General features: G+C 35.1%; 1 protein-coding gene across 1 annotated transcript in view; it reads left to right on the top strand.

The window, feature by feature from the left end:
* CD2AP (CD2 associated protein) overlaps positions 1 to 21,886 on the top strand; it is a 128,499-nt gene that overhangs the window by 62,322 nt on the left and 44,291 nt on the right. Inside the window, exons 6-10 of the mRNA XM_046639634.1 lie at positions 15,382 to 15,569; positions 17,777 to 17,855; positions 18,161 to 18,255; positions 19,380 to 19,484; positions 20,915 to 20,951. Of these exons, the coding sequence (XP_046495590.1) occupies positions 15,382 to 15,569; positions 17,777 to 17,855; positions 18,161 to 18,255; positions 19,380 to 19,484; positions 20,915 to 20,951 (504 nt within the window). The remainder of the gene's footprint in view (positions 1 to 15,381; positions 15,570 to 17,776; positions 17,856 to 18,160; positions 18,256 to 19,379; positions 19,485 to 20,914; positions 20,952 to 21,886) is intronic.

Here is a 21,886-nt window from a genome sequence, read left to right as displayed (position 1 = left end):
GATAAAGTGGATCTTTTTATGGAAGAGTATATGTAGTGAAACTGTTCAGGGATTTATGCTTGCGTTAACTAATATTATTTGGCAATTTTGTAATGCTTAGATAGGTTTATAGATATTGAAGGGTAGACATACAGCCTTAAGTTGCAGTATCACTGTTTTTTTCAGAGCCAGTGTAATGTCAAGATATGAAGACTATTGTTTTTGTCCATTTGGGCTGCTTTAACAATATACCACAGACTAGGTAGCTTATAAACAACAGAAATTTATTTCTCACAGTTCTGGAGGCTGGGAAGTTTAAGATCAAAGCCTTAGTGTGGTCAAGTTCTGATGAGGCCTCTTCCTGGTGCATAGCTGGTGACTTCTCACTATGTACTCACATGGTGGGAGGGGCAAGGGATTTCTCTGGAGTCACTTTTGTAAAGTACTAATCCTATTCCTGAGGGCTCTGCCCTCAAGACCAAATCAGCTCTCAAAAGCCCCGCTTCCTCTAGCATCACCTGGAGAGTTAGGATTCAACATGCCAATCTGGAGGAACAGACATTGAGACCATAGCAATTACGTATCGTTCAGAATGTGGTGATAAAGTCCTAAGGTTGTCCAGACTGCTGTACATAAAACACTTTCCATTGCATTCCAGTGGCACACTTCTATTTTTTAATCTATCTTTAGATAGATCATACTAGGGTGTTAGGCTCCAGGGACTACCTTTTAGTTATCTTTGCTTAACTGTAGTTTCTTTGTTTGCAAAATAGGAATAAAAACTTTTATCTAAAAGGGTTGTTATGTGAATTGGCAGGATAGTTTCTAAGTGTAATGCTTGCCACATAGTAGATTGTATTGAACCTTTCGTTTCTTTTGCCTCCTTTTGTCAGTACCTTCAATATTTTGAAATGAAGTAGGAAAGCATTATAAGGTTGTTATGTGTGGAACACTGATTTATAAGCCTCAGTGTATTCAGTAGTAAGGGAATGAATTTTAGAAGGAAAAAACTAAATAATTTTATATTTAATAGATGGTAATATTAAGCATAATTGATAAAGCTATCTAGAAATCATTGTTGAAATTGTTCTTAAAGTTTGTGTGATGTTTTTTTTAGTTCTATCATTTTAGACCTTGTTAAGAAAGTTCTCTGAAACTTTCCCTCATCCATAATTATGGTTTGTTTACACATGAAAATTTGTGCAGTTTTTTCCTACTTTTTTTGGTCAGGAACGTTCTCCCTAAGCTAACGTCTGTTGCCAGTATTCCTTTTTTTTACTTGAGGAAGACTAGCCCTGAGCTAACATCTGTGCCAGTCTTCCTCTATTTTGTATATGGGTCACTGCCACAGCATGCCTTGATGAGTAGTGTATTTCAGTGCCCAGGATCCAAACTCGAGAACCCAGGCCACCGAAGCTGAGTGCCAGACTTAACTACTACACCACAGGTTAGAAAAGTATTGAGCCTCCAGAAAAGCCAGGTAATGAAATGGTAGAATAGGGCATGAAATGTTAGAGCAAGCTCACAAACATCTAGATGTAAAACTAGAAAGTCCTAGTGCAACCCCCTCATCTCATGTCAGAGAAACCTAAGACTTTGAGAAATTACAACCTATATTTTATTCTACATATTCTTCTTAGAAGAAGATTCTGATCTCATTCCTGAGTACTTTTACACACTACTCCTCACCTTATGGTTTCATCCTTTAAACTCTAGAACAGTGATTTTTTTTTTTTAACTTGGAGAAAAGTTAAAAAAATAAAACAAAGTGGGGCTGGCCCAGTGGTGTAGTGGTTAAGTTCGTTCATTGTGCTTTGGTGGCTCAGGGTTCGCGGGGTTTGGATCCGAGGCGCAGACCTAGCACTGCTCATCAAGCCACACTGTGGCAGCATCCCACATGAAATGGAGGAAGATTGGCCACAGATGTTAGCTGAGGGCCAATCTTCCTCACAAAAACAAACAAACAAAATAAAACAAAGAGCTCCTCTATACTATTTTTCCAAATTCACCAATTGTTAACATTTTGCCGTTTGCTAATTTATCATTCACTTTCTATTTATCTGTTTTTTACCTTTACCTTTTAGTACTTTAGTGTATATTTCTGAAGAACAAGGACTGTCTCTTACGTAGCTATAGTATAATTATCAAAATCAAGACATTTAATATTGACAGTATTATTTAATCCACAGTCCATATACAAATTTATTTAATTATTCTAGTATATGCTTATAGCTTTTTTTCTTCCAGTTCTGAACAAGACCATGCAGGAATTTATTTCTTGAGTTTCTTTAATCTAGAATAGTTCCCTATCCTTTCTGTTTTTCTTGACCTTCACATTTTTTAAGAGTTTAGGCTGGTTATTTTGTATAATGGATCCTAGTTTGATTTTTCTTCTGCTTCTTTGTGATTAGTTTCAGGTTATATTTTATTGACAGGACTACAAGACTGATGATGTCTTACTGCCTTATATCAGGAGGCACATGATGTCTGTGTTTTATTATTGGTGATGTTAAATTTGATTACTTGGTTACAGTTGTGCTGCCACTACAAGTTTACTTTCCTTATAATTGGTGAGTGTCTTGTGGGGAGATCCTTTCAGACTATGTGAATATTCTGTTCCTCATCAAACTTTCACCCAACAGTTTAAGCATCCATGGATAAATTTTGCCTGAAGCAGTTATTACCGTGATAGTTGCAAAATAATGATTTTTCTAACTCCATCATCCCACCTCTGTTTATTACTTGATGCTCTTCTCTAAAGAAGAACTTTTCTTTCTCCCCAGTTTGTTTGTTTATTAATGTGGACTTATCAGTGGGTTCTGTTTTATTCACTACATATTACTCTATTACTTTCATTATTTTTTACTTTGATACTGTCAGATTTGGCCAGTTGGAGCTCTTTCAAACTAGTTCTGTGACATTTTTTAAAAATTAACTTTATTAAAATTAAAAATATGCAGTAAACTGTGCCTGTTTAAAATATACAATTTGATGAATTTGAGATGTATACATCCATGAAAACCACTACCCCAGTAAATGTACAGAACATGTCCATCATCCCCAAAATATCCCTCAGGTCCCTTTGTGGTCCATCTCTTTTTCTGCTTTTGATCCCAGGTGATCATATTTCTGCTTTTTCTTATTTTGGATCAGTGTGCATTACTGTGTCCTCTTGACGTGTCTCCATCATTTTTTGACACTTTCTGACTTTGTGATACAAGATCTTCCAGGGTCATCTTGAACTTTCCCTACTCCAATCCTGGAATCAGCTACTTATTCAGGCAACCGTATTTTCTTTTAGAGAGGGTGATAGTGGTTAGACATTGAGATGTGAGTGCAAGTGTGCTCATTGCTCCTAGGAGCAATAATGCTTCTAGGCCCTCTGGGTGGATAAAACTGGGGAGTGCTTACACACACATCCACACACACACATCCACACCCCCACACCCCTATATCTCTTTACTTATCATTCATTCATCTATCTACTTACCTGCCTGCCCATTGCTACTGGTACCTCTAATTCCAATTTCATAATACAGGGTACATTCTAGAGTCTGCACTGATTTCATTTTTAAACCTATCAGCCATAGAAATGAATGAAATCAGTAATTGAGTGTGCTTTACTTTTAGGGGAGTTTAATTTTTCTTATAGGTTTTAGTTATTTATACTTTGCAAGTTTCAATTATATTGCCTGTGTATATTTTCTTTTGTATTCATTCATGAAAGGATTAATCTTTAAAAAGCAATATTATAATCTTTGGTGTTATCAATAGATTGTAATGGGTATGGAAAAAAAGAGTATGAAGTCAATTTCTGAAGAGTTGACAGAAGAGATCTTGGAATTTTAGAAAGTGACAGGGAAAAATGTGTTACTTTACATAGTTGTAAAATACTGTTAATTTGTGTTAGGAAGTAAATACTATGTAGCAGATCTAGTAATGAGAGCTAGGAATAATGAATGAGATATTGAGGAAAAATTGCCAGTTAACTATAAATAATACCAGCATTTCCAGTGAGGGTTTTAGAAATCAATTTTAGTAATAATTAATAAGTAATAGAGTGAAGGTATAAATTAGTTTGATGAATAGTTGTAACTCTGCTCTAATTTTTAGAATAAAATATGTGAACTTAGGAATAAGTAGAGACCAGTTTAATCAAGTGATTATTTCTTAAGCCTTCTATGTGCTAAGAGCTATATGTTGGTTTTGTGAGGGTACAGAGTCCCCTCTGCAGTCCAGAATCTTAAGTTCCAGGCCTCTGGGGGGGTAAGACAAATATGAACTCCAATAAATATATCTGAATCTAGAGTGAAATGATCTGAGTATAAGAAGTGTTGGTGGAAAATATTTCTAAACTGAACACATCGTTTGCCACTTACCTGAATTTGCAAATTTTCATCTTTTCCGAAATGTTCCAAGAAACATTAGAAATATAGTCTGCACCTCTGCAACGTTCTTGGCTTGGATGTTATCTTCTAAACTCCTGTTTTTTCCCTTCTAATTGTTCTTTCCCTTGTTTTCCTCTATACAGACTTTTTTGGAAAAATTGTTAATCGTTATAAAAAAATCTTAATCATTCTTTAGTATAAAGTTCAGTAGTATTACATGTATTCATGTTATTGTGCATCAGAGCTCCAGAACTTTTTCACTTCGCAAAATCAAAACTCTATACCCATTAAACATCTCCTCCTTCCCTGCCACCCAAACCACCATTCTCCTTTCTGTTTCTGAATTTGACTACTTTAGATACTGAAATCTAATACTTTAGATAATGAAATCATACCATACATGCATGCTTTGCTTAACGACAGGGGTTCATTCTGAGAATGTGTCATTAGGTGATTTTGTCGTTGTGTGAACATCATAGAGTGTACTTATACAAACCTAGATGATACGGCCTACTACAGCCCTAGGCTACATGGAACTAATCGTATGGGACCACTGTCGTGTATGGGGTCGGTCATTGACTGCAACATTAGTGGTGCATGACTGTATTTGTCGTTTTGTGACTGGCTTGTTTCACTTAACATAATGTCCTCAAGGTCTGTCCATCTTATAGCATGTGATAGAATTTCCTTTTTTCAGTTTGAATACTACTCGATTGTATGTGTATGCCACATTCTGTTTAGTCATTCATCCGTTGATGGGCATTTCAGCTGCTTCCACCTTTCGGCAATTGTGAATAATGCTAAAACATGGGTGTGCAGATACCTCTTCAAGGTCCTGCTTTCAATTCGGATATATTCCCACAAGTGGGATTGCTGGATTATATGGTAGTTCTGTTTTTAAATTTCTTGGGGAAATGCCATACCATTTTCCATAGTTGTACCATTTTACAATTCCGCTAACAGTGTATAGGGGTTCTAATTTCTCCATATCTATAGCAACACTTGTTATTTTCTGTTTTTTTTTGGTATTAGCCATCTTAATGGGTATGAGATGATATCTCTTCGTGATTTTGATTTGCAGTTTTCTAATGATTAGTGATGTTGAGCATCTTTTCGTATGCCTACCGTTTGTATATCATCTTTGGAGAAATGTTTGTTCAAGTCTTTTTAATAAGATGTTTTTTGTTGTTGAGTTGTAGGAATTCTTTATATATTCTAGACATTAATCCTTTATCAGGTAAATGATGTGCAGATATTTTCTTCCATTCTGTTGAGCATACCCTTTGATGTAGAAAAGTTCAATTTAATGTTGGCAGTCTCATTTGTATATATTTTCTTTTGTTGCCTGGACTTTTAGTGTCATGTCTAAGAAATTATTGCCAAATCCTCTGTTAATGAAGCTTGTCCCCTGTGTTTTCTTTTAGGACTTTTGGGTTTTATGTTGTTAATCTATTTAGAGTGAATTTTTGTATATGGTTTAAATGTATGGGTCCAACTACATTCTTTTGCGTCTAGATATGCACTTTTCCCAGCAGCATTTGTTAAAGAGACTGTGCTTTCCCCATTGAGTGACCTTGACACCCTTGTTGAAGTTCACCTGACCATTTTATGCAGACTTTGCTTTTTATGTGGAGTTAACCATATTTCAGTAGTGACATGATAAAGTTGTGTTTGGCAGAGTAGTTTTTATTTCTGGGAGTTGGAAGTAGGCAGATTGGGACACTGAAATTAACTTCAGTGCAAATGCTGATTCTATTGAAAGATAGAAAATCATTGAGATAGGAGTAAATAGAGGAATCATAACAAATAGTTTACTATTTTATGTTATACTTACTTGAGAATACATGGTATCAATTCTGAAGTCAGACTTATGTTTCAAGGATGCATAAAAACTGTTAGGGAACAAACATAAGAACTGAAAACCTCTAGGTTAAATAAAATTTAATGGTGAACTTACTTAGAAAACTCTTCCCTGAATTACTTCTGATGCCTATTGGTATTTCTTATGTTTTATAGGTATTGGATTTTCTGATATTTATTTTTAATATTAAAATTTGGTTTAAATTAAAGCTTATGGCAAAGTGATTTTTATGATGCCATCTAAGCTGAGCCCTTTGAGTTTGTACAAAATTTCAACTCTCTATGGGACCGCTAGCAAAGGAAGTTGAATTTAAATTTGGATATAGTTCATTACTTTTATAATTATGAATACTTTGGGCATTTTTTTGCATTGTTCAGCCTTATGTGAATTTTAGTAACCTTGCAGAATTATATCTGTTAAAAATGTACTTCCTTGCTTGCTTAACCCCTTTACAATAACAGCACATTCTAAATGTGGAGCTTTGTGATTATGGGGTGGGCAGTCAGTGGTTGAAGTACACTATAATTCCTTTTTTTTTTAAACTCTAATTTTTAGGCAGAAAGTTTTTGCATATTGATGTGACTGCCAAGAAGTGAGTGTTTTATAAGGACTTTAGAACTTTAATGATAAAAGTGTATAATTCTCTAAGTTTTAATTTAAGAATTTGATTTTATGCATTATGACTTAAAGAATCGATGCCTTCTATTCTTGTGTGCTAACAAAGTGTAACATCCTCTGTCTATAATTGGTGTTTGGCAGGCAGTCTTTTTAGTCAGTAAAATATGGTATGTGTCTAGTAGCTGTTACAAGAATTACAGTTGACTGTATATTATAAAATGTTATTTTTTGCTTACAAATTGAAATGCCATATTCATCATATTTGATGATTTTATAGTTTCTCCTTATACTCCTTTCATTTCGTAGAGCTCTTCTCTTAATCAATAAACTGAAGTATATGAAATGATGTTCTTGGTTTGACGAATTAAACTCTAGCTAACTACTAAGAAGAGCATTCTGACGTTAGGCAATAGATAGATATTATTACTGAACCTTCATGGGTAATTTATTTTTATGTGCTCAGTTTTCATGGAAGAACTGTAGAGTAAAAGTTATAAGAAAGCCACTATTATATTTTTTGTAGGAATGTGGTGAATTCATAATCTATTCTTTTACTCGGTGTTTCCTGTATAAAATCTCAAGATAAATATCTTAATATTCAGTTTCAGGAAAAGTGTTGCTTCTCTAGGGAAGTGTTATATTTCCATTTTTATAGTAAAATGACTCCTTTTTCATTTTGTCACATCTGCCAACCTTTCTTGTTTAGAGTGTCCTCTTGTCACCTTTCAGATTCCATTTATTTGCTTAGTAGGACTTGCTTTCTGTTTTCCCCTTATTCTCTAAGGCCGGTGACTATATCTACCGGTATTTTCCTCCCTTGTATAAATCTCCCCACATTAAGCCTATCAGAAGTCTCCATTTAGATGTCTAATAGGCATCTTAAAGTTAAGATGGGCAAAACTGATCTTCTGCCCTTTTCTCTGTACCCAGATCTTCTTTATAGAGTCATCCTCATCTGAGTTAATGCCAACTCCATCCTTTTACTTAGACAAAGAATTGGATCCATCTTTTATTCTTTTTACTCTCACACTCTACATTTGATTCGTTAACAGATTTTGTCACTAACTCAATAAATGTACAGAATCTCTTTTACCACCTCCACTGCAGCTACCCTGGTATAAGTTATGTTTTGCTGTATAATTGCAATTGCCTATTTGCCATTATCTCCCTACTGAGTGTTAAAGTGCTGACCCTCTGATAGCTCTACATTTTACTTAGAGTAAAAGCAATAGTCTTTTTAAATTGGCTACAAAGCCCTCCTTGATCTGGCACCCCCATGTACCTCCCCTCACCTCTCTGACTTCATTTCCTACTTAACTCTCTGCTTTGTTCACATTGGTCTCCCTATGGTTTTTTGAAGATGTCGAGAACATTCCTGTCCCATAGCCTTTGTACTTGCCGTATACCTTTGCCTGGAATGTTCTTCTTTAAGAGGTCCTTATGGCTTTCTGTCTGATTTCAGGATTCTGCTCAGAAGTCACTTTCAGTGAGGCCTTTCTTGACAACTCTGTATAAGACAGCAAAAAGCTCCCATCCCCGACTCTTTAATTCCCTTATCTTCTTTGATCTTTCTTTGATTCATTTGTTGTTATTCCTTATTTATTTTCTTAACTGTCTGTCTATCCCCATGTTAGAATATATATTTTGTTGTTTTCACTGCTGCATGCCCAGTTTCTAGAATAGTGGCACATTGATGCTCAATGAGTGAATGAATAGTGTTTTGTACAGGTGTACAGAGAACTTTTCAAACACTTTGTCACATTAAATCCTCATAACTTTTGAGGAGGTTAGTGTCACCTGCATTTTAAAGGTGAAGGAATTGTAACTGTGAGATGATTTAACAATTGAGTGGTAAAATCACAATTGGAATTCTGTTCTCATCTTTTTACTTTATGATGCTATTTAATATATGGGGGTGTGGGTATTAGGTAATTCTCACTATTTTAGTCCATTTGTTTGCTTGTTGTCTTCTCCTAAATTTCTTTTAATTATGCCTATAAAACTGTCATTTCATGTAGTTTCAGCCCTGTGAGAGTTATGAACAGTGATATATTGGTACAGTGGCATTTCCCATGGAGGTAGTGCCTTCCCAAATCTGAAATTTAAAATTCTAAATATAAATACTGCTATTTAGTTAATTCAACATTTATGTATTTGTTCAATCAATATATTGAGTGCTTATTGTTGAGCATATTGTGCAAGGTTCTGAGAATACGGTGGATGTGGTACATATTGAGGCTATTGGGTCATGCTGAAGAAGGCATTACAGAAATGCTAATCAAGTCAGGGAAGCCTTAGAGGGGAGTGAAATGATCAGATTGTTTTTTAGATGATGCATGACTCATGCAACTCAACGTTGGACTGCATATATGATGGTGATCCCATAAGATTAGTATCATATGTACACTCTGATGTTCACACTGCTATGAAATCACTTAATGACACATTTCTCAGAAGCCATCCCTATTGTTAAGTGACTGATGATCGTAAATTGGTTTTGTTGCAGTGTACAGAGTGAATTGTTGTGTCGAGAGTGGATTGGAGATGCGTAAGACTGGGGTAGTGAGACTAGTTGAGAATGTTTTGATAATTCAGGTAGAAATAGTATTAGCCTAAACTAGAGGAATGATCATGGGAATGGAGAAACATGGGTAGAATAGGAGGTAAATAGGTCGTATATAGAACTGCACCTTGTGATGATGGGATATGGGGAATGACTAAGAAAGGAGAGTCAATGGCTACCAGGATTTTGGTTCAATAAGATGGGAAGATGGAGATGTCATTCGCAGAGAAGGGAGAAGATGAATCCCTTTTGGAGATGTTGAGTCTGAGTTCTGTAGGTGTGTGTGGGCATCCAAGTGAAGGTATTTGGTAATCAGTTGTATAGATGGGTCTGAAACCTTAGAAGAAAAATTTGGTTGGATGTCCAAAATTGGGACTTCACAAAATTTTAGGTAGTATAAGAAACCATGAAGTTTAGATGAGATCACCTAGGGAGAACGTCTAGAGTGAAAAAAGAAAAAAGCCTAGGACAGAATCCTGTGTAGCAATGTTTATGGTATGGGCCAAGATAGAGTGCCTAAGAAGAAGACCAAGAAGACAGAGAGAGCTAGGAGGAAACCTATGAGTAGTCAAAAGAAGAGGTTTTTTTCAGGGAGGCTGTGGACAATAACATGTTGCTGTGAGGTTAAGTAAGATAAGAAGTAAAATGAAATCCTGAATTTAGGGATGAAGAGATTATTAATGACCTGAACCAAAGCAGTAAAAAGAAGTGATTGAGGCAGAAGCTGAACTGAGGACGAAGGGAGTTGAGACATTGGAGAGGAGTAAGTATAAAGCAGTGCAGCAGTTAAGGACAACATATATTCAGGAATGTTTTTGTCCCTTTTTTTTGGCTGAGGAAGATTCACCCTGAGCTAATGTCTGCTGCCAGTCTTCCTTTTTGTGCGTCAGCTGTCACCACAGCATGGCCTCTGACAGATGAGTGGTGTTGCTTTGTGCCTGGGATTGGAACCCAGGCCACCAAAGCAGAGTGTGCCAAACTTAACCACTGGACCACTGGGGCTGGCCCTGTTCTTTTTCGAAGAAGGAAAAGTCTTGATCATTTTTAAGTGCTAATGGCAAAGGTAGAGAGGGCAAGGTCGAAGATGCAAATTTAGAAGAATGGGGATTTTCAGCAGAACAGGATTTACCCAGAAGGAGGAGGGAACGAGATTGACTTATAGGTATCATGATTAGTCTCAAGTGATTGGAGATAAATTAGAGTTAGTGCTGAGAAGCTGATGGAGAGATATCTGACTTTTGATTTCTTCTATAAGAAATGAGAGATGGGGCTGGCCTGGTGGCGCAGCGGTTAAGTTCACACATTCCACTTTGGCGGCCCGGGTTCGCCGGTTTGGATCCCAGGTGCGGACATGGCACCGCCTGGCAAGTTATGCTGTGGCAGGTGTCCCACATATAAAATAGAGGAAGATGGGCATGGATGTTAGCTCACGGCCAGTCTTCCTCAGCAAAAAGAGGAGGATTCGTGGCAGATGTTAGCTCAGGGCTGATCTTCCTCAAAAAAAAAAAAAAAAAAAAAAGAAATGAGAGATGCTAAGAATGAGGTACAAAGTGGAGAGGTCAGAATTTTGTGGAGACTGTAAAGGTCCCAGCAGGGATTATTAAATGTTTTGAGCCCTTTACTGGGCTACTAGAGGGATGCATGGCACAAAATGTTTAAGAAACCTTGATGGATTGTTCTTCAGGAGTTCTGGCCTGTCTTGGGTGGAAAGAATTCATTCTCTTAGGAGGAGTTAGTGGAGCTTTCATTTGCTTATTCTATTTCTAGAAAAGAAGATAGTGCTTATTGCTAGTGTGGCACAGGATCCTTGTGGAATGGTGGTGTACACTCAATGTGCCAAAGGTGGTAGGCAGAAATTTGGTGATCTCCAACCTAGACTCCAAGAGTTAAGGTGGTGGATGATTTACTTTGGTGTCTGTGGTCCCACATTAGCATTCACCTTAAACTCCTCCTCCTGGTGAGCAGCTTTGCAAGGAAGATTGTTCTGGGGCTTCGATGCTTTTACTGGTGATATGTTAAGAGTCTATATAAGTTACTGTTAAAGCCTAACACTCTTTCTAAAGATTCTTTTTAGAAACTAAGGAATACAGATTCTAAGTCCAGTTAACACACACTTCACATTTTCTTAGGAAATGTAGGATTATCTTAAAAATCTTTGAATGATGGTGAAAGATGTTCTTCTCTAGAATAAAAAGAGGGGCAATTTATGCCAGCAACTTTAGTAGATTCCTAGTTCTTCTACTTGGTTTACATGTTTCTAACTTAATGTAAGATACCCTGCATTAGTTCCCCATTATGTTTTGGGACTCTTGGTCGTTTTAAGTCATTTTATCTGGAGATATAAACCATCAAGTAGCTTTTGCTGTAGAGATTTAATGAGAAAGGAAGGAAGTGAGAGTTCTAGGCTTAACAGGAAGACTTGTGTTATGTTTGATGACTGACAGTGCCACACACAGAATGCAGATGTAATTTTCTACAAGCTTAGCAATTCAAGGACAATCTGGTTGTTAAGCATGTGCACATAAAAATATTAGAAATACCATAAGGGTAAGCTTTCTGTTTGTCTGATTATGACATGACCTGTTGCCCTTCCTTCCCCCTCTTTGTCCTCTTCTCCTTTCTTCCCCCAGCTCCCCTTTCTTCCTTTTAGTGGCTAAGATGTTTTTCCCTTTTATTTTTTTGCTCCTTCTATGTGATCATACTCTCTTTTACTTGAATCGTTCTCAATAAGACCTGTTTAAACTCTTTAAAAATAGTATGCACTGAGCTAGGCACTGTTCTAGGCACTTTACAGGAATCTGTTAATTTAATCCTCGTAGGAATGCTATGAAGTATCCTTTTCGCAGACGAAGAAACTAGGCACATCCAGTGGAGGAGGTGAGATATGAATCAAGAGGGTTTGACTCCAGAGTTCATGTGCTTTACCACTACACTAGGCTGCCTTCGAACCATTGATTTAATAGCTATTGTAGTACTTCTGACAATTTTCAATGAGCCAAAAGATAATCAGCCTATATATAAGTACTACATATTTTTGTTATCTAGGCATTTATTTTAATGATAACTGTTTTCATGACTTTAGTAAAATTTATAGTCACTAAATCTAAAAGAAAATTTTTATTTTATGGCCGTAATCAAATATGCAAACTGAAAATTGCACCTTAGAATCATCTGCTGAAGTTGGCTTTATCAGTCTTTGACTTATTAATATCATAGATTGTTTCAGTTTAAAAGGCCTCTCAGATGAGTACCTCATATACTCTGTGCCTGAATATGGCAGTCTGGTTATTGAAGCTATGTATTACAGAATATAGAGTACAGTTCTAGCAATGAGGGAGCAAGACCACGTGGAATTACCTTCCTATCATACAAACTGGGACATTGAACAAAATATAGGAAACAAATATTTTCAGACAGCACAGGACTGAGATTCTTGAGAAAAGGGGAAAGAAACAAGAAAACCTTATCATTGGCCTGGATTTCTGCCAAGAGGTAATTTCTGGACTGCAGTGCAGGAAGAGGGAACCTCAGCAGAAGGTTGTCAGTTTTGCTGAGTTGAGGAGTTAGAGATCTGAGTTAAGGGAACCCAGGGTAGTTAGAATTTGTGGAGCTGAATACCTGAAGAGAGAGAGATGTAGAGAAGAGCTCCAGAAATGTGAGTACTGGTTGCCTTGAGTGTTTGGCTGAATACCAATCTGTGAAGATGTAGAGTGAAACCCCACAAGGTGAGACATGAACAGTTTGTGAGGAAAGTAGTTACTGGGAATTAACATGAATAATTCCTGGTTTTATGCAAGGTCAAGAATTATTTGAATTCTCTCTAGTGGGATTTGAAAGACTTCATTGAATACATGGGCAATTCAGTAAAGGGTGAAATGGGGCTAAATTAACCTTAAAATGGAGACTATTCTCGTTCTGCCCTGAAAAAGCTTAAAACTAACATGCAAGTAACTTACCTGTTTGCTAGAAAAAAATCAGCACTCTTTAAAGCAGGGTTTCTCAACCTTGTCACTGATGATATTTCAGCTGGATAACTCTTTGCTCTGGGGGGGGGCTGTCTGGTGCTTAAAGAATTTTTACAATTATCCCATATCTCTACCCACTAGATGTCAGTAGCACTTTTCAGTTGTGCTAACCAGAAGTGTCTTAAGACATGTGCTTTGGGGAGCAAAATCATCTCTTATTACAAAAAATGTATGTGGGTTAGGCTAATATTGAAAGTCGTTAGAGTAGATCACTGTACTTGTTAGCATTACATTTCTTAAGTTCACACAAGTTTCTGTTAACTACTTCTCACATATTTTCAAATGTGTAATTGGAGGCTTTTGTTGGAAACATTATATTAAAATGTTTTAAGACTGGTTTTGGGGTCATCTAGAATTCAGTTCAAATGTTGGCTTTGTTACTACCTGTATGGCCTTGGGAAAGTTTTTGACATCTCTTTGCCCAGTTTACTTATTTCCACAATGAGGAGTAATAGTGCTTAATGTTAAGCCTGTGGATGGTTATGTAAATTACCTGTCATTCACGTACAGTGCTTAGCAAGCGCCTGGCACAGAGTAAACCCTGAATAAATGGTAACTACCATTTTTATTACCCCTGCTGTTATTCTTACTGTTAAACTTTGACTTCTTTAGTGCAATGACTGATATCATGTATTTTTCCGTGCCCCTCACCCCCATTCTGAAGTGTTTCTGGAATTTTCTTGGATAATTTACTCTAGAACTTTGTTTCTTAGATTATAAGGTCCTTTGAGAATCTCTTAAGAGCTGTGTTTCTTTTACCTAGAAAAATGAACTGAAAAAATATCCACACAATTTTCCAGGGGGCTGTTCATGGACTCATTGAAGCCTATAAATAAGAACTTTTGCAGCAAGAATGTAGAAACAACTTTTCTTATCCATATAATGTTAAACTGTCTTTAAAAGTTTTTCAGGGCCAGCCCTGGTGGCCTGGTGGCTGCGTTTGGTGAGCTACACTTTGGTGGCCCAGGATTGGTTCCCAGGCAGACCTGCACCACTTGTCTGTCAGCAGCTATTCTGTGGCTGTGGCTCACATGGAAAAAGAGGAGGATTGGCCAAGGATGTTAGCTCAGGGCAAATCTTCCTCAGAAAAAAAAAAAAGAAATTAGTATTACAATTTAAGTTTTCATTGACTGCTTTCAATTTAGACTTACATTACGTCACCTCTGAGTTAAAATGATAGATCTTGAACTGTTGACTTTTTAAAATAAAAATTTGCTAGTATTGCTGCTTTTTACCTTCAGAAACTCACCCTAGTTTTGATCAGATTGAATCGTATAACTTTTAAAAATGATTAACTTTATCTCTTTAATGTTTCAGACTTGTCTTATGTTTGTCTTACGTCGTCTTTGTTGAAGAACTGTAAATTTTGACATGCTCTTAAGGACCTTGTCCTGGATTTATTATGGATTTATTTTTATGTCCTGGATTTATTATTATGTCCTGGATTTATTAATTAACATTTTACTAATTAAAATACCTAAAATTGTTATTATTTTAAGTAGTATCCAAAAATTAGTATAAAATGCATCTTATTCTTTTGGGCATTTTAGTACTCAGTCATTTAATTTATCATTATTATTTATTTATCTTTTTTTTTTTTTGAGGAAGATTACCTCTGAGCTAACATCTGCTGTCAGTTCTCGTTTTGCTGAGGAAGACTGTCCCGGAGCTAACATCCGTGCCCATCTTCCTCTGCTTTATATGTGTGACACCTGCCACAGCATGGCATGATAAGCGGTGCATAGGTCCACACCTGGGATCTGAACCAGTGAACCCTGGGCCACCGAAGCAGAATGTGCGAACATAACCACTGCACCACTGGCCTGGCCCCTAATCTATTATTTTTATTCTACTATTTTTTATTAGGAAGTATAGAATGTAAACACTATGGAAGAAGAATGTCAAGATTTTTGTCATTCTTTCATCAAAAACAAATTCTTCTTTCAGAAACTGTTTTGACTGGGCCTACCTCACCTTTACCCTCTCCTGGGAGTGGGAGCGAAACTGCACCTGGATTAGTTACACAGCCAAAGAAAATTCGAGGAGTTGGATTTGGAGATATTTTTAAAGAAGGCTCTGTGAAACTTAGGACAAGAACATCCAATAGTGAAATAGAAGAGAAAAAACCAGAAAAGGTAGTATTGATGAATTTTACTCAGATTAACTCCATTTATTCTCTTGTTAAGTGTTTTAAAACGTAAAAGTGAGTTTGCAACTCTTACTGCGTTTCCTTTTTTTGAGATCATGAATAATTTATTATAAATGAGAAACTCTTTTCAAGTTTACAGTGATTAAAGTTTATATTTGATTCTTATAAAATTAGGATTTTTTTGGTAAATTTAACGCAAACTTTTCTCAGTGGAAGTTTGAGTTTTTAGTTATCGTACTGTAAGAAAAGACAAATTTTGTTGCGTTATTTTTGCGTTTTGAAGCTAAAATTACATATTTTTTCTTTAATTTGAAGTAGGCCTAAATGGGCCATTTTAAAATGGATTCACAATGAGATAGTTGCAGCTGTTAAGTTCACAACTTAATAGTTAATTAGGCGCTGTTTAACTTTCCTTTGGATTATCAGCAATGGTGAAATCTCCTCTCCCTCTCTAAATATATGGAGAACTTTATTTTTCATTAGCATTTCACTGGCATTGTGAAATAAATCAAAGTGAATGTACCATAAATTATAAGATTTAATAAGGTTTTAAAATAAATCCTTAAATTTCTATTTTGGAAGAAAAATAGCTACAGTCTTTAAAACATGTATTTCAAAGCCCTTCCTAATGTCAACACCCTGGAGCTGCAAACTGAGCTCTGGCTTCAGATAGGAGGCTTTTCCCTTGACTTTTAGGGCGTTGTTTCCCTTTTGGTTCTCATTTGTGTGTCTGTATTTAACTCTTAAGAGTTTAAAGTATTTCTGTATTTACTTGCCTAGTTTAGCTACACTTGACTTATAAGACTATGTTTTGGTAGGTGAAATATATTGTGAAGTTTACTCTTAAAGTGGTTCATTTCAATGTTTTTTTTTCTTTCCCGGCTTACTATGTATTTTCTCATCTAATAATGATTTGCATTCAGAAAGAGAACTTGTACTTTCTGCCCTGTCCTCTCCTAGCTCTGAGACTGTCTGGCATTAAGATTATGGGGCCTAATTGATTCTTGGTTTTAAAGGTAAAGATTGGAATTCTTGTGGTTTTTGGAATGGTGCTGTGTAGCCATATAACAACTACGAATGTTGGAGAAGCGTGTCTCCATTATGAGGCATGTTAGACTAGATGATCTGGGGCCCTTTTCCGACTCTAAAGCTTATGATTATCTTGAGTAACTTTATTTGTTTAACGATTACGCTAGTAATCTTTCAGTTGCTGTTTATAATGCCCACGACTCAAGGGTTGTTATTAGTGAGACTAGTCTCAGGGTCACCCTGTATGATGGCTTTCTGAGGCTTGCTTTGATCTTTGATCTAGGCATTGATAAAGTAGGGAACACATTTGCTGTGTTTGTAGGTGACACTAGATTGGAAGACATGGTAGTTAGAATTGGGAGAAATTAAACTGAGTATCTTAAAAGTTAAATAGAATACACAGTGATAGGTAAGTTAGCAGTTTGTTCAGATTTTTAATGAAATCTAAGGTTAAATGTAGTGTTATTTCTGGGGCGAGAACTCAAGAAAGCACTAATATGAGGTGGTGAAGGACTTAGTGTAGTCAATTACAATGGAAAATTGTCTACTAGACTATAGGAATAAGAATTGGAACATTACCTAAACGTTTTCATTCAGATAGCAGCAATGAAGTATAAAGTCTTTCTTTTCTTTTCTGTCTTATTGTAAGGAAGTTTAAGAGCCCACTTCCTGGAGTCAGACTTTCTAGGTTCAGTCTGGCCTCCACTACTAAATTACTGTTATTGTGATCAGGTTACTTAACTGCTTCCTAATCTGTAAAAGGACTCAATGCTAGTGCCTACTTTATGCAGATTGTTCTGGGGAGGATTAGCTTATAATGTATGTAAAGTGCTTAGCTCAGGGCTTGGTGCATAGGAAATTTTCAAATGCTCTTATTATTTATTTATTTTAGAGGTTCTGAAATTAAATCACTATGCTATATTATGGGTATCAGAGTATGTTTATTATCCTTAAGATACAGAGTTTTAAAAATTAGAAATTCTGAGCTGTTATTTTGTAGCTTTTGAAACCTTCATCATTTTCATTGCAGAGTTTTCAGGCATGTTACTAACCTGATTATAAGTACCATTAGGGAAAGCTGGATAACTGTAAATGGAAATTTTGTTTAACAATATTATCTTTAATCTGACTTAACATAGTTGATGCCATTCTTTTCTATCGTAGCCCTTAAACATACAGTCACTAGGATCCAAAACTCAGAGTGTGGAGATAACAAAAACAGACGCTGAAGGTAAAATTAAAGGTAAGCTTTTGAATGAAGTTTTTCTACTGGATGTAAGCACCATGAGGTCAAGAATTTTAGTATGCTTTGTTGATGTCCCCCCTGCAGTTAGAACTGTGCCTGGAACCTAGTAGGCACTTAGTAACTGTTTGAATGAGTGATTAGTGGAATTGCTACTTAATTCAACATATAGTATTGGCCAGAATTATTAAATTCATCTGTAATAGTTTCTAGTGTACATTTCTTTATACAAAATAGCGGCTTAATAAGTATTTGTTGAAAGAATCAATTTATATAAGCTACATTATTTACATTCTTTATTTTAGCTAAGGAATATTGTAGAACATTATTTGCCTATGAAGGTACTAATGAAGATGAACTTACTTTTAAAGAGGGAGAGATAATCCATTTGATAAGTAAGGTAAGATATTTCTCAGTTTTTCAGTGAATCATTTAATTTATTCACAAGTATTTTTCAGTGTTCTTGCATTCCCCCTAGAGTGTAAGCTCTAGAAGAGCTAGGACTTGGTCTAGTCTCTTTCTTTCTGTGTCCTGAGAACCTGGCACATAGTAAGTGCTCAGAAAGGTCTTTTTTTGAACAAACTTTTATTGTCTATCTTTGTTTATAATTGATATATTGGGAATTATTTTTGCCATCGTGTTTTTTTTTTCTCTAACCTCCGCTACCGGGTTTCTGTTCTCACTTGCTATTCCATCTCAGTCCATTTTTTCCCCAGCTAATATTTGTTGTATTGTTTGTAATATAAAAAGAAAAAGAAAGAAAATAAGGAAACAACTTAAAGGTTCATCAGTATGTAAATGGTTATGAAACTTCATATTGTGGAAAATGATAGTTATTTCAAAGAGTGAGGTAGTTTTATAACTTGGAATGAATTAGGGCAAAAGAAAAAAATTCAGTAGCATTGGGTTGTGGACAGAATCCTATAATAACTTTGTAATTTGTATTTGTAAAGGAAAAGTATAAATATATTTTTTTGCTATAACCCTATAAAATAATTTTTCAAATTTTTCATGTTATTTTAAATTGACTTTATTAGATGGTTCAGCGTATGTAACTTTTAATTTTCATACAGTTTGGACTGATAACACCTAATTTCTTATGGAAGGGTGGTATTGGAAGGAATGGTAGAAGATCTTGTTAATTTCTAAAGCAAATGAATAATGTGATTAATTTTTAGTATATAAAGTGTTGAGAAGAATGTTAAGTAAGATACAGTCTGGAAATTCATATTCTCTCTCTACCCTTCTCTCCCACTTCCTTTCCTTTTTCCTCTCTCTTCTCCCTCTGAGAACATTTTATCCTTGCAAATTGAATTTTAAAATTATTTGACATATTTTAAAAAATTAAACTCAATTTTATAACTACTACTAGAAGTAATCTGTGGGGAATATTTTCTTTTAGAAGGACCTCATGATTTGCTTAGGTCTTTTTGTTGTAAAAATAATGATATTCATTTCGTTGTAAACTTTTTCCTTATTTAAAGATAACCCCTATTATTTATTATTATTTCTTTTGCATTTTAGGAGACTGGAGAAGCTGGCTGGTGGAAGGGTGAACTTAATGGTAAAGAAGGAGTATTTCCAGATAATTTTGCTCTTCAGATAAGTGAACTGGATAAGGACTTTCCAGTAAGCTTTTATTGTTCAATGATGATAATAATAGTTTAAAGAATCTTTTGCCAGTATTTCTTAAAAAACAGGTTTTTTGCGTTGTTACTAATTTTATGAGGGGGTTTCAGGTTTATATTTTCAGTAAAAGTTAACTTGAATTATAGTAAAACAAAACAGTATTTCACTTCTGTGCTTTATTCCTGGTTTTCTTTTTTCTTTCCCCCTGATTATGTTGAAAAGTAACCATAGACTTCATTACTTTATTATAATTAAAAGAAAAAAGGCTAGCCATACTAGTTAGACAAATTAGCACTTGTCTGGAAGAAATTATATTTTTATTTAATTTTGTTGAAAATCTTTATTTTAAGGTACTGTTGATGTTATTATTCTGTTAGCACATATTTGAGAGGGTAAGAAGCAGTCTTTGCCTCCTTACAGGATTTAGTATATCTATCTTCCTTCTCACAGTGAGTAAAGGGAGCCTGTCATTGGTCAGTGATCTTGTGCTTTCCTACAGCTTGATCCCTTTTTCTCCCCCATGGAAGGATGAATGTAATTGGGTTTTTAAAATAGAAGGAAAGAGAGTTAGAGAGCAGACACACAGCAAAACAGTCTACCATGTTTGATTTAAGCCAGTGCAGAAATCTTTACCTTTTACAATCTTTCATTTAGTTAAGTGAATTACTAGAGGTTACTCAGTGGAGGCTTATGCTGTCTTAGGGAGGCGCTTTCTTTGCTGGATTTCATTCCGTGTAGAGTCAGCCTTCAGTGTGCTTTACTTTTATACTTTTCTTAATGAACACATTATTTTTTTTGGCTTTTATTAGGTGTTTACACGGTATTGATTATCAGTTATTTTTAATTTGAAAAAGCAAATTTACATACTTAGAAATGTATCAAGTTTTTTAAGGCATTAAATTAAGTCTTTAAATGAATGAATGCTTTATAAACCCAAGAGAATTTGAATAAGTTGAGAAAGAACAGACGTTTGCCTTTAAACTTTTCTTTGAGACTTATGGAGAATCAAGAGTTAAAGCTAGATATATTTATTAGCTATTCTTTTTTTTCTTTTAAACAAAGTCTCTCTCTCTCTCTCTTTCCCTGCCACCTTTCTTTTCTCCCTGAACTTAGCTATTAAAGAGGGGTAAAATGATCTGTAGGACAGAACATTTTTGCTCATCATTATGATTTTTTAGGTTTATCCAACTCAGTGATAATTTTTGAAACGTTTAATTTTTGATCAAGGAGGCATTTGTTGTAATAGAGTAAATTTTTAGTCAGTGACCTTTTATAGAGTCATTAGGATCTTATTATTTTATAATTTTTGACAGAGATGGGACGAGGAGAGATGTTCATGTAATTTAGATTATTAATGATCAGAATTTACTTTAACTACAAATATTTAATGTGTAAGTGTTCAACTATTTTAACCATTTTTATTTTAATAGAAACCAAAGAAACCACCACCTCCTGTTAAGGGTCCAGGTATGTAAGAAACACATTAGTCAGTTTGCTATTTTTCTTATTTGTATGTTCTAAAATGGTGAAATTAGGTCTTATGTAAACCATTTACTTTTATTAGCAAAAGCCAAATATGAGCTATATATACATTTTTAGAAATATATAAAAATTAATTGTTACATACATTAATATTTGTCAGTACTTTTTTTAAAGTACAAACTATATAAAATAGGGATCTCGAAAATAATTTGGATACTTTAGTTATATGTCATCTTGAGTTAAGAAAATTGACTTATGTTTAAATCTGTTTAGAAAATTTAATATATTGACCTGGCCAATTAGTTATTCTACCTTTTGTCAGTGTCTCAAACCAATACTAATTATTTATGTACTCTTCCTTCAGAGACAGTGCTAAGAGTTAAACAAACTAGAAGAGTTTATTTTTTTAAACAGTTGAATAAATTTTGGTACACCTAGAAGAGTTTTTTGGGATTAAAGTCTTATAATCTGGGTTTTTCTCTGTTTCTATAAGTTCTAGCTCCTAATTTCTGATTTTTACAAGGGTAGTGCAATTTATTTTTCTTGAAAGATTTGCTCTTTTTTAGACTAACGCAAGTCCTCCCCTCCTCCATGGTCTCAGCTTTGTATTTGCTGACCTAATCCCAGAGCAAGGAAAGCATAAGTTAAAAGTAATTTTTATGAAAGTTAGTATTGGAGGCTTTTTAGCCAGTAGGCATATGGGGCTTTTAAAATTAATTAAAATTAAATAACAAACTTAATTCCACAGTCACAGTAACAACATTTCAAGTCTCAGTAGTCAATATTGGACAGCACAAAAATAGAATATTTCCATCATCACAAAAAGTTCTACTGGACAGTGGTGTTGTATAGGATATGAGCATCTTCATTTGACATAGAAGGAACCGAGATGGCAGAATTATTACTTACTCATGGTAATA

This window comes from Equus quagga, chromosome 15 (assembly GCF_021613505.1).
Source record: "Equus quagga isolate Etosha38 chromosome 15, UCLA_HA_Equagga_1.0, whole genome shotgun sequence".
Lineage (NCBI taxonomy): Eukaryota > Metazoa > Chordata > Mammalia > Perissodactyla > Equidae > Equus > Equus quagga.
This window is presented reverse-complemented; position numbering and strand designations above follow the sequence as displayed.